Source organism: Heterocephalus glaber, unplaced genomic scaffold (assembly GCF_053883595.1).
Source record: "Heterocephalus glaber isolate CG9 unplaced genomic scaffold, H.glaber_assembly_v1.0 deba00001698, whole genome shotgun sequence".
Taxonomy (NCBI): Eukaryota; Metazoa; Chordata; class Mammalia; order Rodentia; family Bathyergidae; genus Heterocephalus; species Heterocephalus glaber.
The window spans coordinates 583,279-596,259 of NW_028258419.1; the positions used below are offsets into that span (position 1 = coordinate 583,279).

The window sequence follows — 12,981 nt, forward strand, 5'->3', positions numbered from 1 at the left end:
GCACATTACTTTAGTGTTATGTTAAAAAGGAACACAGCTTTTTAAGTTAAAGAAGTTTATTAGGCTATTAAGTTTATTAAAACTGGATGATGGCCTTAGTATTTAAAAAGAAAATCATTGTGTTTTACAATTAAAGAGTAGTAGTACTTGAAGACAAATCAGCCTTGTAAGGCTACTTTTAGATTCTACATGATAGTTTTCCCAAGAGATTTTCTTTGACTTGCAGGTAGTATGCTCACATCTCTGGAAGGTCTGGGTTCTGATAACGTTTTTAGCTTGCATGAAGATAACCATTACCGAATAAGCAAAAGCTTGGTGAAATCTGCCGAAGGAAGCACCGTACCCTTAACCAGGGTGAAGTGTCTCGTCTCCATGACAACTCCACACGATATCAGACTTCATGGGTCCTCAGTTACTCCAGCTTTTGTTGAATTTGACACATCCCTAGAAGGGTTTGGGTAAGGAAATTGTGAGGTAGTCATGCCTCAGTCTGTCATTTTGTGTCTCATACTTGCCTTTGCAAATAGGTCTTAGGTTTTAAACCTAGCTGATTAAAATATAGAGTCCACCAAAAAAATGTATATACACTTCAGGAAAAAAGTTGCATAAGTGTTTTTACAAGACACCTTTGGCCTCTGCAACTATAAGAGGTATTCAAATTGATGGCCATTAGCTTCCATACATTTATTAGTATGGCAAACTGCTGCTTGGGTAACCTTGGTCATTGAGCTTGCTGCACATGCATTTTCAATTTCTTTTCTAAGGGCTGGCAGTAGGTTTTCTGCAATATAAGGCATCCTCTAGGGTCCTCCATATGAGGATAACATCATCTGTTGGAAAAACACCATACTAGTTTTCTTTTTCTAAAGTATGTATACATTACATTTTTGTAGTATATATTACTTACATTTCTCATGTAGAGTTGGTATGTATACATAACACATCTTAATCCTTTTTGTTTTGTTTTGTTTTTTGCTTTTATTTGTTTGATTTTTGAAACCTTCTCACTATGTAGTCCAGGCTGGCCTGCAACCCACAGCCTCCCAAGTGCTGGGGTTACAGACGTGTAGCACCACACCCAGCTACATCTTAATTTGTTTTTCATCCTTCCCGCCTCCTTTCTCCTTCCTCCATCTCTTGGTCCCCTTCCCATTAGAAGAAGATCTGTCTCCCTGCTGCCCATTATCTGTCTTTTATAATAAAGGAGTTAGTAATTTTAAGGCCCATGAACCAAATTTATATTTGTTAATAAGATTTTTGTAAGTGTTATCATTTTATGAATTTGGTTTCATTGAACACAGCTGCACTCATTATGTGTGGTTTTTGTCTGGTGGCTTTGGTGGTAGGCAGTAGGGTGGGTGGCCTCGGCTTTCAGAGTAAGTTGTCTATCATCTGCCCCCTTAGAGAAGGTTTGCCAACTCCTGATACAAGAAATAAAAATGTATGAATAATACATAAATTAAAATAGAGCAAGAGGGCTGGGGATTTAGCTCAGTGGCTCCACTGCCTGCCCTGCAAGCACAAGGATCTGAGTTCAATCCCCCTGGTACCAAAAAAGAATAGAGCAACAGATCTTTGACTAGATTTTATCACCATTCTGTCCCTCAAATTACTGTAATGTCTTACACATTGTAAGTATTCAATTATTCATTTCACATTAAATGCCAAAAAAGATACACAAATGTTAATAGATCTAATAGCTTAGATTATAAAGTTTATATGCTTTTGTTGGCCTTTTTTATTTGTTTGTTTGGTTGGTTCATTTTTTGAGAGAATCTCTCTATGTAATTCAGGTTGGCCTTGAACTTACTATGTAGCCCAGACTGGCCTCGAACTCTCAGCAATCCTCCTGCCTCAGCCTCCTGAATACTAGGATTATAGGCATGCACCACTATGTCTGGTTGTTTGGCCATTTTAAAATACAGTTTGAGTCAACACAAACTTTTTCTACTCTTACTAATAACTTCAGTCAATTAGCTATTGGAACGTTATAACTTATGGATGTACTAGGTTTTACAGGATTCTCATGTGTTGATCTAACTCTGTAGTTGTATTTTAAGAATATTCTAGGATAAAGAAGATGTGGGTTTTCTATAAAATGGAGTACTACTCAGCGATAAAGAATGAGAAACTAGAGACATAGCTAAATGGATGCATATTGAGGCCATACTCTTAAGTGAAATAAATAGGACACACATGTGTAAATACTGAATAGCTTCTCTAGTGTGAGAAATTGAAAGTGCAAATAAGGATGAAAACGATTAAAATGATTAATTGGTAATTTGAAATAAGAAAAAGTCCAAGGGTTAGGGGATGGTGGGAGGGGAAAGGGAAAGGGAAGAAGGGAAAGGAAAAATTATGAGAAAGAAAAAAAAAATGGAATCAAACTCTGTGTAAATAGGGAAGGGTGGAGGGGGTGAAGGGTGCACAGTTAATGGGAGAAAAAATAAAAACTAGGATACACCGTGTTCTGGTACAAACACCCAATGATAAATGTAAATGTATTTTATACCTAAAATGTACCAATAAATATATATATAAATTTTAAAAAAGAATATTCTAGTAGGTCGTTGTCAAATCATAGGTATTTGGGGACTCTGGATCAGGGCAATGGTGAAAGGACTGACTGATAAGACAAGAAAATTGTTTGCAAGTGATGAAATTTTTCTAATGGCTCCATTGAGGTCTTACGTTTATGGGTTTTGCATATGTAAATTTTACCTTAATTTTCAAAGAATTTAAACTTACAAGGATAGTATTACAGATTTTTAAGTCTATCACTTGATAATCTCACATAATTAAAAGATAGGAAGGGTGTTGCTAGGCACCCCGACTTCCTGGGGATCTTTGATCTCATGGCTGTGGTGTCCTGGCCGTCACAGGCCTGTCCACTTGCTGGGTGCAGTGGTGACTTCTGATGCATGTGTTGTCTCTTCCTCCACAGCTGCCTGTTTCTGCCCAGTCTGGCCCCTCACAACGCTCCTACAAATAATGCTGTCACCACGGGGCTCACGGATGGGGCTGTGGTCAGCGGCATTGGCTCCGGTAAATATGACTCTTTTTCCTTACAAAGTTTATTTTTCCTTAGATGTTTTATGTAGAGTTTATATGGTCTCTTTAGCATACAAATGTGAGTCAAAAGAAAATCTCTTTTTCTCTGTCCCCGTTAGGTGAGAGGTTCTTCCCTCCGCCTTCTGGCCTGAGTTACTCCAGTTGGTTCTGCGTCGAGCACTTCAGCTGCGCCCCACAGCACCACCCAGTCCGGCTGCTCACCATGGTGCGGCGCGCAAACTCCTCCCAGCAGCACTACGTGTGCCTGGCCATGGTCCTCTCGGCCAAAGACCGCTCCCTGATCGTCTCCACAAAAGAGGAGCTGCTCCAAAACTATGGTCAGCGTTCATCTTTCCTGTTTCCTTCTTTTGATTCTACAAGTGTTAAAACTTGATTTTGATGTTTTAAGTTCGGTCCAATTGATACTTCCTTTCCAACTTAGAATAGAACAGGTTATGTGAAACCTTGAGTACTTTACCAGTGAACTTTGAGGCATTTTCGAAAAATGCAGAAAACAGCAGGAGGGAGAGCTTGAAAAAGACTGCCTCTTGCTAGGAATCAGAGTTTTGCTCAGAAACCAGCTCTCTTATTGGCTATATTTTGGTAAAGATCACGATTGACTATGAATTCTGCTTAAGTCATATTCCTAGAGCGTCTCCCGCCACATGTGGCTCACAGTGCCTGACACAGTAACCTTTCAATCTCTAGTCCACAGTACCTTCAGGACTGCAGGGGCGCCAGTTCATAGTCCTAATCCCCCAGCATGTCATTGCTTCACACTCTTACACAGCAGAACTTCTGACCAAATCATTCATCAAGATCTTCCTAAATGACATAAGTAACATAACATACACAACTCAGCTTACTGAATATTTTTGCTTTGACTATAAACATTTATATATAAATGTATGTTTTAAAATCATCTATTTTTGCTCTTTTAACTAGGGAAAATATCACATTGATTCCTAAGTGGTTGGGACTCAGTAAATGTTAACTGAATATGAATGTTAGTTTTTCCATTAGATTGTAGGAGTTCCTGTTTTAATCTCTGTGGTGCCCAGCACAGAGCTAAGGCTCAGTGAAGTTAGTTCTTTAAAATTGTCATTATCAGGGTTGGAGATAGAGCTCACTAGTGATAGGGCTCTTGCCTAGCATGCTCCAGGCCCTGAATTCAATCTCTGGCATCATAAAAAATAATTGATTGATTAATTAATTAAAATTTTATGATTAGCACACTTAATTTGCACCTAAATAACTTTGTCCTCTCGACTTCTTCCTGCTCATTAACTGCCTCAGACTTGCACTTGGGATACACACTCTTATCTTTCCACTCTGCTGCAGTTTCCTGCAATAGCGTTCACTCTCTTCCATCTTCCCCTCACAATTAATAGCCTTTCATATTTCACCTCTGGTCTTTGCTCTCAATCTGCTCTTCATGGGGAAAAAAATCACCAAGTTGTGTTGGCTTTTAGGTCTTTTTATCCCAGGGACCATGAGACAAGTGTTGTTTAATTTGTCTGTATCCAAAGGTTGGTGCTCATATGATCCAACTGCATGTTAGACATCTCTACGTGAAGTAGTCCCAGAATCCTCTCAGTTTCTCTTTTAAACCTGCCTGTTATTTACCTTACTTGATAAACGACACCTTCACAGCTAGTTAATTAGCCCAGCTAGAAATTGGAGTTTTCAGGTTGAAAAATAGCACCCCTTCCACAGAGTCTGACTACACTATGTTTCCTTGTTATTCTCGGAATCTTGCCTAACTCCCATGCCCACTGTCATAGCCCTTGTGTAATATTCTCATTTCCGATCTTGACTTTCTAGACTTTCTCTTTTTTTTTGTACCAGGGATCGAACTCAGGACCTTGTGTTTGAGAGGCAGGCATGGTGCCACTGAGCTAAATCCCCAGCCCCTTAATTCTCTATCTTGTTCTGTCTGCCCTGCTAGAATTATAAACCTTCCAAAACCTTTGTTTTGAAGGTACCCCGACCCCTAAAACAGTGCCTAGAATGTATGAGGATGCAGTTATGATTTAAACATATATGAATATATAAACAAGAGCTAGATGACCTGAGGAAAAAACAGTGCAAAAAGCAAGTGATATTGGAAAAATTTGGAGAAAGGATAAAATTTAATCAAAAAATGAAGGTGTAGAACTAGTGATACATCCATAAACTAGGAAGAGATTTTCTAGCTTTTTATCATTTTCACTGTAAAGTGCAGGATTGCTGGAATCATATGTGATTAGAAATGAGAGCCGCAGACACACTAGTACTGCCAGCACCTGTCTTCAGACCACTTTAACCATTATGATGCCTCGAAGAGCTGTCATAAACCTGGTGGCCACTAAGGTACCTACAGATCAGTCAGCACCAGAAACATCCTAGTGCCAGCCTAATCAGAAAGAGAAGCTCAGACTGAGATTTTATAGATAATATGGTCTTCAGGCCTCAAGAGTTATAGTCTGTTAACAAAGAAGGGAAAGGTTCCTTGTTTTGCCCACACTTACCTTGGGATTTTTGATTAGTATTTGTGTTTGGCTTGTGTGTGTGTGTGCGTGTGTGTGTGTGTTGGTGATCAAACACAGGGTCTCATGCATGCTAAGCATGTGTTCTGCCCAAGCTACATGCATGTTTGTCTTTTTTTCGCTTCCCTTGTCCATAACCCTACGCCTCCCAAGGGTTGAACCTACCCTCTGTCTACTGTAATTCAGTTCTGTTCCTACCTTAAGTCACCTTACAGATGAGACTTGCTATGTAGCAGTTTTAAGTTGCCAGCAGACATATATACTGAAATCTCATTTTAAAATATAATCAGCATGTCAGAGTAGGCAGATGTTTTAAGATTCTAAAAATAGAAATTAATACTTTATTTTTGGTTCCTTCATATAATTTAAACTTTACTTTCAAGTATATTTGCTTCTATGTACTTGTTCTTAAAAAAAAAACAAACTAGTAGATCTGCTTTAAGGACCTGCTTTAACATATATGTCTATATGTAGATGAATCTTCTTGATTTTTGTTTTTTAAATTTTCAACACCTGGTTTCCCTTTCCTGTCCTGCCTATTTTGAATACTCAGAAGAGGTGGGGCTAGAGGTTAGCTCATTTAGGGCACACACTAGCACAAGGCCCTGGATTTGACCCCTAATATAGCCCCCAAAAAAGGTTAATTAAATTTTAATTAGCTTAACACTGAAATTAAATGAACATGAATCCATTATTTCTTAGTATGGTCTGGCAGCATACTGGTTTGCCAGGCTGTAGTTAGAAAGTAGTTGCGGAATATTAGCAAATATTCAAGTTAGGAGGTGGTTGCAGAATATCAGTAAATAAGAGTGCATATGGTACAGAGTTGTCTGTGAAGCAGGAACCTGGATCACAAAACACCTATTTTATACCACAGTTTACCTCCTTACTACTGTGGTTAGTAGGTTCTGGGCCACACAACCGTGAACTAGCACCTCTCCTGTAACTCAGCATAAAAGAAACGAGAATACACTATAGCTTTTCTTGGTTCTCTTTATAACTTTGTCTTAGTTGAATGTCAGTCAAAACATTGTGCCTACCATTGCTGACTACAGAGGCAATGTTACATGGCAGATCTCTAGAGCGTATTTACCTTGTTTGGGATTTTATGCTGGATGGTTTCTCTATTCCTCTCTCACAGAAGAATAGAGATCTCACTCTGTAGCTACCGTTCAGTTCATTGTGTATGTGAGTTTCACTGTTCTAGATCCTTCATATAGAAGGAATCATGAATATTTGTCTTTCTCAAAATAATCACTTATTTTGCTTAGCATAGTGCCCTGAAAGTTTATCCCTGTTGTTTTGTGTTGTAGTATTTCCTCTATTTTAAGGCTGAGCAGTGTTCTGTTTCATGTATTTACCATGTTCTCTTTATCTGCTCATCTCATTAAGAGTGCTGATAGAATATCTCCTCGACATCATGATTCCAGCCTAATCTAAATAGTGGGACCCTGTGTCAAAAAAAAAAAAAAAGATTATGATTTCAGTTCTTCTGAATAAATGCTCAGAAATAGGATTGCTGGATCCTATAGTAGTTCTGTTTTCAACTTGCTGGGGAAACCTCCATACTGCTTTATATGTCATTTAGTAAACCATTTTTCTTTCCATCCCCAGAGCACAGGGTTCTGATTTCTTGACATTCTTCTCAACACTCATTTTTGTTTTGTGATAGTCACCATTCTGACAGATGTGAGGGGCACACTGTACCGTATTGTGGTTTGGGTTCTGGTTCCCGATTAGTGATGTTGAGCATGTTTCTACGTACCTGTCACCCAGTTGTGTGTCCTTATAGATGATACACGGTATGATGGAAATACATGGTGAATTTTTAAATTCTAAAAATTTTATTATAGCAAAATACACATTGCCATTAATCCCCCTTAAGGTACTCCCCCTCGCTTCCAGCACACATATCCCATCATTCTTTCTGCTCCCTGAAACAGTTCTGCAAGTCCTCTTTTGTGTCTTTAGTTGCACTGTTGTGGCTGCCTCCATGTTCTGAATTTTGCTTGAAAGCATTTGCTTTCATGGTCCCTTTGACTTTGTGGAAGAACCAGAAGTTGTGCAGTGTAGGGCCGGGGATGTAGCTCAGTGGCGCCAAGCCTGCCTGGCAAGCACAAGGTCCTGAGTTTGATCCCCCATACCACACACACACAAAAAAAGCACAGTGCCAGATCTGGTGAATGAAATGGATGAGGACACAACATAGTGTTTTTACAAGCCTGCTCTTCCAGTGGATAGCACTGGTAGCAGCGTTCACCACATTTTTTGTAACAACTGGTAAAGACATCCATGAAAGAGAACTTCCAGAGCTGCTTCAGAGAGTGGCAAACATGATAGGATAAGTGTGTTCAAAGTGAGGGGAATTAATTACAATGTGTCTTTGCTATGATATTTTTAATATTTAAATGTTCACTGTTTATTTCATTCATACCTCACATGTCTATTCAAGTCCTTAGCCCATTTTCTAATAGGGATGTTAGTTTCTTTACTTGAGTCATTTGAGCCACACGCGCACACACACACACACACACACAAGAGATCAGCCCCTGTCAGATACATGATGGCACATATTTTTTCTATGCCATAGGTTGCCTTTTCACTCGGGCTCTTGTTGCCTTTGTTATACAGAAGCTTTTCAACTTGATATAGTTCCACTAACTTATTCTTGGTTTTGATGTCAGCCTAGTCTTTTATATTGTTTATCATTACTTTATTTTATTGTATTGACTATTTTTTTACTTCCTTAGCTATTGAGACTTTCTTTGATTATAACTATATGTATCTGGCTAGGGCAGATAAAAACAAACATACATCTAGGTTTTATTCTGACTACTGAAAAGTATTACATGAGTACGCTATCTTCATTTGCCTCATTTTATTTGTTTTAACATAAAGTCAAAAGTCAAAACATGCTAATGGGTGTGTGAATAATTATCAGACTAAGGATGATACTGGCAAAAGTGTTTACATCCTTCCTCTATTGTTTTAGTTGATGATTTTAGTGAAGAATCCTCTTTTTATGAGATTCTGCCCTGCTGTGCTCGCTTTCGATGTGGAGAGCTGATTGTGGAGGGACAGTGGCACCACCTGGTCCTGGTGATGAGCAAGGGCATGCTGAAGAACAGCACGGCTGCCCTCTACATCGACGGGCAGTTGGTCAGCACCGTCAAGGTACACCCGTCCGCCTGCCTGCCTGCCTTGGGTTTCCCAGGGTGTGCGTGCACTTATGTATGTGTACCCGTGTGCGAGTATGTGTGTTACAAGAGTATTTAAGATCACTATCTTAACCCTAACTTGGCTTTGAGTACCCATTTGAACAAAATGTTAGTCATGTGGCCGACTAATTCATACCACTTTGTTAAAGAAGAGTAGAAATGTAGGGTCATAAGGTACTGAAGACTTTACTGTCAGCACTGGGGCCAAATTGCTAAGTTCTTTTTCACAATAAAGACACAAGTTGAAGGAGGCTTAAGTGAACTGTGCATACACTGTTTTGTCATTTCACTGTTGTTACTGTAATTTCATCCAGAAGACTATATTCCTTGAGAGCTAGAGGTTTTTTCCTTTGTATTTGGTCACCCAGATTAATCCCTGATAATAATTATGGGCATTCAGTTGTTTTTGTTTTGTTTGTATTACTTGGATTGAACTCAGAGTCTGGAGTATACTGAGCACATGCTCTACACTGACCTATGCTCAATAGAAAACCTACACATGTGTATGAGTGTGTGAGTGTGTGTGTGTGTATGTGTGTGTGTGTGTGTGTGTGTGGTGCTGGGGATTGAACCCCAGACCTAGAGCTTGTTAGGGAAGCCTGCTACCATTGTGTTCAGTCTATTGCTTGCTGAGTGAATGGGCCTATGAACATGACTCTAGATTGTTGCAGTATTCTGCAGAGACCTGAAGTAACCAGTAGGGAATCAGTAAGTTGTATTTTCTCCAAAGGGATGAATATTGCCATTGTTGAGCAGCACTAATCCAAATATCCAAAGTGTTTTAAAATCTAAATCTTCATCTGCCAACATGACATTCAAAAAGTTTCAAATTTCAGAGCATTTTGAAGTTCATATTTTTGGCTTGCAGATGCTTAGCCAATAAAGTCCATGTAAATATTCCAAAAACTAGTAAACTGAAGGCTGAAACCTCTGATCCTAAACATTTTGGAAAAGAAGTACTCAACCTGCCACTACTTTCTATAGGCAGCCGTGCACAGCAGTAGATGTGGTCTGAAGCTGGGGTGGTGTCATGAATGTCCCTCCTTCCATTAAGGGATGGAAGCTACACTTACAGAAGCAGCATTGTGCGAAAGCAGCTTCTGTCCTTATGTCTTCAGCTCTTTATCCATTTATTATAAATGAATTACTAACTTAGGCACTGTTGGTAATCAGAAGTGCAATTGCAAATCTGAGAATGTCATTCATCAATGGTTAGTATTTTGCAGGGAGATTAAAATTTGTGCATATAAATGATGGCATATACACAGACTTTTTCCTTTAGTAGTTTCTAATATTTTATAATTCTTTGTCCTGAGAAGCTACTGTTCATCAGTAATTTTAATTAACAGAATAACACTGAAGGTAACTAATTTTAAAGCTACCTGAATTCCATAGTAGAAAGCTCTATTTTTTATATCCAACCTATACTCTCAGAGCGGCCAGGCAGTGGTGGTATCTCTTTGTTGGTGTTGCCATTTCCAGCCTCAGTTTACCTTCAGAACCACGTGACAGATCCTCGAGTTTTGCCCTGCCCTGGATTCCCCAGAGGAATTCTTCTGGTACATTTGTAAAGTTGCTTCATGGGGGAGTGGGGGGGGTAATGAAAATAAACATGCTAAAGTTGATGATTTCCTGATAACAGTGTTTTCCCCCCATCTCGTATGCTTGTCTTCCTGGTAGCTTCATTATGTCCACAGCACGCCAGGGGGATCTGGCTCGGCGAACCCCCCAGTGGTCAGCACGGTCTACGCCTACATCGGAACCCCCCCTGCGCAGCGCCAGATCGCTTCTCTGGTGTGGCGCCTCGGGCCCACCCACTTTCTAGAAGAAGTGTTGCCTCCCTCCAGTGTCACTACCATTTATGAACTTGGACCAAATTACGTTGGGAGCTTTCAGGCGGTGTGTATGCCATGTGAGTAACTTGCTCTTGGTTCTCGAAGCAGTGTGCATGCTTTGTACACAGAAGGTGCAGCTGTACTTTCTTCACTTTTTTCTCCACTGTGATACTGTTGGCTACTCACTTCTGGTTAAAATGCTGTCCTCCACTGCATGCCCTGGGCCTTACTGATTTTGCCTTTATGCCTGATCCCTAATTACCCAGTTTTTCATACCAGCTCAAAGATGTTAGTCTAGCCCCTCTATGAGTGTGACTCAACCCTCTTTTTGTAATTTCTCCTGTTACTTGAGGCACTTTAAAGTGTAGCTACCCTCAGCTGTGTGTGGTGGCACACACCTGTAATCCTAGCACTCAGGAGGCTGAGATGGCAGGATCGCTGTGAGTTCAAGGCCAGCCTGGGCTACATAGTGAGTTCAAGGCCATCCTTGTCTTAAAAAACTAAAAATGAAAATAAAGTGTAGCGGCTCTCATGAAAGGAAGAAGGAGTTGGCCAAGTAAACACACACATTCTCAAAATCAACCTGTAGAGCTGCAAAGTGCATGCTTTCCACCTTCGTGCCATGCTGGCTGGGGACACTGGGGTGTAAGTGAAAGCTCTTGCTAGGGCAAGACTTACACTGCAGCACACAAAGGCAGCCCACTCCATGCCTTCCCTTTGTCATTTGCAGTCCAGGGGAGTGCTTTAGAGTTTGTTAAATAGCAGTTAAAATTCTATCTCCTCTACATTCCTCTATGTGTTAAGCATATTTTAAGAGTAGAACTTGGAATATAAATTCTGTGACTAGATCATCTTTTCTTTTATCATTAAGAGCCAGATGAAGAACTGAAAATTAACAGTTTTTAAATTTAGCTTCCTAATTTCACTTTAAAAGACTTGCAAGTGTACCCACTTAAAAATGATAGGTAGAGGGCCGGGGATTTAGCTCAGTGGTTCCGCCTCCTGCCTCGCAAGCGCAAGGTCCCGAGTTTGATCCCTGGTACCAGAAAAAAATGATAGTTAGAATTAAAAATTTGTGTTAGGGTGTGGAGAATTACTCATGATTTTGAAAAGAATTCTTCTTCTTTTGAAGGTAAAGATGCCAAGTCAGAAGGTGTCGTGCCCTCACCTGTGTCATTAGTTCCAGAGGAGAAGGTATCCTTTGGTCTCTATGCACTCTCCGTGTCCTCTCTGACTGTAGCGCGGATCCGGAAGGTGTACAACAAGCTGGACAGCAAAGCCATTGCTAAACAGGTAAGCAGAGCGACTTCCTGTGCACTAGGCTGACCTCACCACCTCAGTGTGGCTACCGCCCAAGTTTGAGTGGTTGTGAAAAATAGTGCATGTCTTGGATTTGCGTTTTACTTGTAAATTTTTTATTTAGTATTTTAATATTTTCAATATAATAAGGCCCCCTAATTCCTAGAACCTATGAATGTTTTACTTTATGTAGAAAAGGGGAATGTAGTTTGCAGATTATACTAAAGTTGCTAATCAAGTGACCTAGGAAAATTATGCTAGATATCCAGATGAACACAGTTGAGTCACAAAGGTTCCTAAAAGTACAAGACTATGATAGAAGATAAAATAATTCAGAGGAATTGTATGTGAGGAGACAGGACTCAGCTCTCATTGCGGGCAGCGAAAATCAGAGAAAGGGCCCTTCAAGCCATAGAGTGCCAGGGGCCGATCAAAGCTGACAAAGGCAAGAAATGGGTTCTCTTCTAGGGTCACTGACACAGCAGCGCTCTGCCAACCTCTAGATTGTAGCCTTTTCATCTCCTGTTTTTACTTCAGACCTTCAGAACTGAGCAGTAAGATAACACATGTGTCTTAAGACACTGAGTCATTGGTAACCTGATACAACAGTAATAAAGGAGAGTGCAGTCTTCATCCTGAACAATAGATTTCTTGATAGAGTCTTCTGCAGTGACCTTTGTTTTGTTTGTGTTGTTTTGTTTATCCTAGCGGCAGTTTAAATGTGTTGTTCTTATGTTTCATTGTCTTCTAGTTTCTTTCTTTTATGAATTTTGCTGGTACATTTTAGGTATACAATATAATGACATTCATCATTGGAAATTTGCACCTTTACATAATCTCCCCTGGCTCTTATTTTTTTTTTCCCCATTCCCTTGCCCTCCCTATTTACAAAGACTATCTATTATACTTTTTAGTCCTTGTTTACACTTTCAGTTTCTCACACTAGAGAAACTATTCGGTATTTACACACATGTGTCCTATTTATTTCACTTAAGAGTATCGCCTCAATGTGCATCCATTTGGCTATCAATATCTCTAATTTATCATTTT

General features: G+C 39.8%; 1 protein-coding gene across 14 annotated transcripts in view; it reads left to right on the forward strand.

Annotated features, from left to right (window-relative positions):
• Wdfy3 (WD repeat and FYVE domain containing 3) overlaps positions 1-12,981 on the forward strand; it is a 304,615-nt gene that overhangs the window by 170,147 nt on the left and 121,487 nt on the right. For all 14 annotated transcript variants that reach the window (XM_087199311.1, XM_087199312.1, XM_087199309.1 and 11 more), the window contains 6 exons: positions 227-458; positions 2,945-3,045; positions 3,171-3,389; positions 8,572-8,753; positions 10,478-10,709; positions 11,765-11,925. In XM_087199311.1, the coding sequence (XP_087055437.1) occupies positions 227-458; positions 2,945-3,045; positions 3,171-3,389; positions 8,572-8,753; positions 10,478-10,709; positions 11,765-11,925 (1,127 nt within the window). The remainder of the gene's footprint in view (positions 1-226; positions 459-2,944; positions 3,046-3,170; positions 3,390-8,571; positions 8,754-10,477; positions 10,710-11,764; positions 11,926-12,981) is intronic.